The sequence below is a fragment of the Sphaeroforma arctica genome (assembly GCF_001186125.1).
Source record: "Sphaeroforma arctica JP610 unplaced genomic scaffold supercont1.572, whole genome shotgun sequence".
Taxonomy (NCBI): Eukaryota; class Ichthyosporea; order Ichthyophonida; genus Sphaeroforma; species Sphaeroforma arctica.
In genome coordinates this window covers 17221-21067 of record NW_014039986.1, presented here as the reverse complement: position 1 = coordinate 21067, position 3847 = coordinate 17221, and the positions used below count along the sequence as shown (strand labels likewise).

General features: G+C 42.7%; 1 protein-coding gene across 1 annotated transcript in view; it reads left to right on the top strand.

The window, feature by feature from the left end:
* Nucleotides 1–1014: 1014 nt before the first annotated feature.
* Nucleotides 1015–3847, top strand: part of SARC_07316 (hypothetical protein) — a gene marked incomplete at its 5' end in the record, with an annotated part of 4162 nt that continues 1329 nt past the window's right edge. The window contains 3 exons of the mRNA XM_014298752.1: nucleotides 1015–1138; nucleotides 2104–2262; nucleotides 3386–3545. Coding sequence (XP_014154227.1) covers nucleotides 1015–1138; nucleotides 2104–2262; nucleotides 3386–3545 — 443 coding nt within the window. The remainder of the gene's footprint in view (nucleotides 1139–2103; nucleotides 2263–3385; nucleotides 3546–3847) is intronic.

The following is a 3847-nucleotide window of genomic DNA, read 5'->3' as shown; positions in this document are numbered from 1 at the left end:
TACAGTGCTTTTATGTGGGATATATCAAACAGTGCTTGTATGTGGGATATATCATACAGTGCTTGTATGTGGGATATGTCATACAGTGCGCGGGTACCATCCGCTTAGTTTGGGTATCGTTCATGTACACTTCTCGAACTGCTCTCTTTCGGTCTCACAGCACTACCTGTGCCGGTTGTGATGAGCAATGCATTGTGGACTCACATGGGTTGTGTGTGGGTGGTTGTAGTGTCATCACATGTGCAGTGTGTGGGTGTTTGTTGTGAAATCACATGTGTAGTGTTTGTGTGGTTGAGTGCTGCGTATGTACTGAGTAATCGCGTGTGGCGTGGCAGTGGTGAGCTGTGTATGGTTACTATGAGGTTTCACTTTGCTAATGTTCGGGACTAGAAGACGTGTAGACGATACCTACATTAATTAAGGCAAACCGATAGCCAAACAATTTATATTTACGACACACTGACTATACATCCAATGGACTTGGTAGGCTTCAAAGTTTTATAAAACTCTATTTCTAATTAGAGAAGTAGCGTTGTATAGGCCATATATTTCGTTCATTACCAACTCATCCCTAACCACCTATTCTGTCAGCGGCTATCATGTCATCGCTGCATTTATTTAGTTCATTGCTACCCCATCCCTAACCACTTATTCTGTCAACGGCTGTCGTGTCATCGCTGCATTTATATAGTTCATTGCTACCCCATCCCTAACCATTTATTCTGTCAACGGCTGTCATGACATCGCTGCATTTATTTGATTCATTACTACCCCATCCCTAACCATTTATTCTGTCAACGGCTGTCATGACATCGCTGCATTTATTTGATTCATTACTACCCCATCCCTAACCACTTATTCTGTCAACGGCTGTCATGTCCATTGCTGCATTAATTTAGTTCATTGCTATCCCATCCCTAACCACCTATTCTGTCAACGGCTGTCATGTCATCGCTGCATTTATTTAGTTCATTGCTAGCCCATCCCTAACCACCTATGTTGTCAACGGCTGTCATGTCATCGCTGATTGTGAACCCCCAGAGGCACAAGGCAAGCATGGACGACCGACTACCGCTGAAGATGCGACAGTACTTCAAGACTAACCAGAGCAACTTCCCTCTAGATACTCGTATAGTAGGTATGACTTTTTAGGGTATGGAGTTTAGGGTTTATGTTTACGATTCATTCTAGACACTCGTACAGTAGGTATGTCATTTTTAAGGTATAGAGTTTAGGTTTATGGTTCCCTCTAGATACTGGTATAGTAGGTATGTCTTTTTATGGTTTATAGTTCAGAGTTTTAAAGTTTTTGTCCATGGCTCCCTCTAGATACGGGTATAGTAGGTATACTGTCCACCCCATCGCTTTTCCCACTGTGGCACTCTCTTGCACAGACACGGTACGTCTACACACGTCATGCATGGGGAATTAAATAAACTTTGGGGTTCGGGGGAGCTGAGTGGGTAATTTTATCAGTAGACTTGTCAACACGTCATTCGTTTTAGATGCTCGCTACTGATTGGATTTTGGATAAGATGCTAGCCTCAACTTATGACGCCCTTACTGTGCATGAGGCTAACACTCTCCCGCCATATGCCCATACCCACAGGTTTAACGTCTATTACTCTCCCGTTATGCTCATACCCACAGGTTCAACGCCTAACACTCTCCCGCCAAGTCCATACCTACAGATTTACACACTCTCCCGCTATGCCCATACCCACAGATTTACACACTCCCGCTATGCCCATACCCACAGGCTTAACGTCTATCACTCTCCCGCCATCCCATACCCACAGGTTTAACGTCAATCACTCTCCCGCCATGCCCATACCCACAGGTTTAACGTCTATCACTCTCCCGCCATGCCCATACCCAAAGGTTTATCGTCAATCACTCTCCCGCCATGCCCATACCCACAGATTTACACCCTCTCCCGCTATGCCCATACCCACAGGTTTAACCCCTAACACTCTCCCGCCATGACCGTACCCACAGATTTACACACCCTCCCGCTATGCCCATACACACAGATTTACACTCTCTCCCGCTATGCCCATACCCACAGATTTACACTCTCTCCCGCCATGCCCATACCCACAGGTTTAGATTATGAGGAGTTTATCAGGGAGGGAAACAGGCCCTCCAGTACTCTCAGCGAACTCAAGATACCGAAGAAGCTGGTGTGGATGCGTGCACTGGGTGAACTGGGTGACGATCCGCAGATCCACAAGTGTGTGGCCGCATGGGCGTCGGACTGGGGTGTGTGATAAAAAGGGTGTACCAGATGTGTTGGGCTCATGGTTGGGATAGTATGTCTATAACGTGTTGGGTTTATGGTTGTGATAGTATGTCTGTGATGTGTTGGGTTCATGGTTGTGATAGTATGTCTGTGATGTATTGGGCTCATGGTTGGGGTAGTATGTCGTGACGTCTTAGGTTTATGGTTGTGATAGTATGTACGTGATGTGTTGGGTTCATGGCTGTGATAGTATGTCTGTTTTGTGTTGGGTTTATGGTTGTGATACTATGTCATGTGTTGAGTTTATGGTTGTGATAGTATGTCTGTGATGTGTTGGGTTTATGGTTGTGATAGTATGTCCTTGATGTGTTGTGTCATGGTTTTGTTAGTGCCAAATTAGTTTAATATGTCATGGTTGTACTGGTACGTATTTATATATTATGATGTGCCATGGTTGTGTTGGTACTATATTTATTTGACATGGCATGGTTGTTCAGTGCTAAATTAGTTTGATGTGTCATGGTTGTACTGGTACGTATTTATAGACCATGATGTGCCATGGTTGTGTTAGTACTATATTTATTTGACGTGGCATAGTTGTTTTAGTGAGAATTTGTTTGGTGTGCTATGGTTGTTTAAGTACTATATTAGTTTGATGTGTTGTGCATCTTTCAGAGTGAAATTAGTTTGTTTTTTTTTAAACATATTAGACTTGTTAGTCATGTCACAGTCGTCAGATAAACTGGCGAACATATCTAAACAAATGATTTATTTATTCTTTATCTATACAATTATGTATTGTAAATCAGATACGTTCGAACATATCTAAACAAATTATTTATTTATTCATTTTCTATACAATTATGTATTGTAAATCAGAAAGGTTCGAACATACACGTATACAATTGGCTCATTGCGATTAGTGGAGGTGTCCCAATGCAACCAGTCGAGTCCAATTTCATACGCACTGTCCTTACCCCTCAGAATGCGTCAGGTTCATATCTAATGATTCTCAAGGCGTACCTACACCGAATCGATTTATGGTTTAGGGTTTGCTGTATATCTACACACCCACACAAAAAATCGTGATTATCGTATCCATACCACTCATGCTTATCTTATCTGTGTACTAATGACCTGCAGGTGTGGGTGTCACTCCTATGAAGGCCGTGGGGTCAAGTTTCGTAAGTCCTGAGGTGCGCATGTGCTGTTCGCTTGACCACGCTATGTGGTTCAACGGAGACTTCCGGGCAGACGAGTGGATGCTGTACGAGATGGAAGGCATACAATTCGCAGGTGGAAGGTCAGAACTCTTGATATCTATGCAGACCTACCCCATTGCCCGACGCAGATGTGTTCATGTGTATAGATACAAACGTACAAATGTAACTATGAACTGCAAATGTGTACATGTATATAGATACAAATGCAACTAGGAACTGCAAACGTATCTATGCACCGTATATGTAAATAGACACAAATGTACAAATGTAACTATGAACTGCAATAGATACAAATGTACAAATGTAACTATGAATTGCAATAGATGCAAATGTACGAATGTAACTATGAACTGCAATAGATACAAATGTAACTATGAACTGC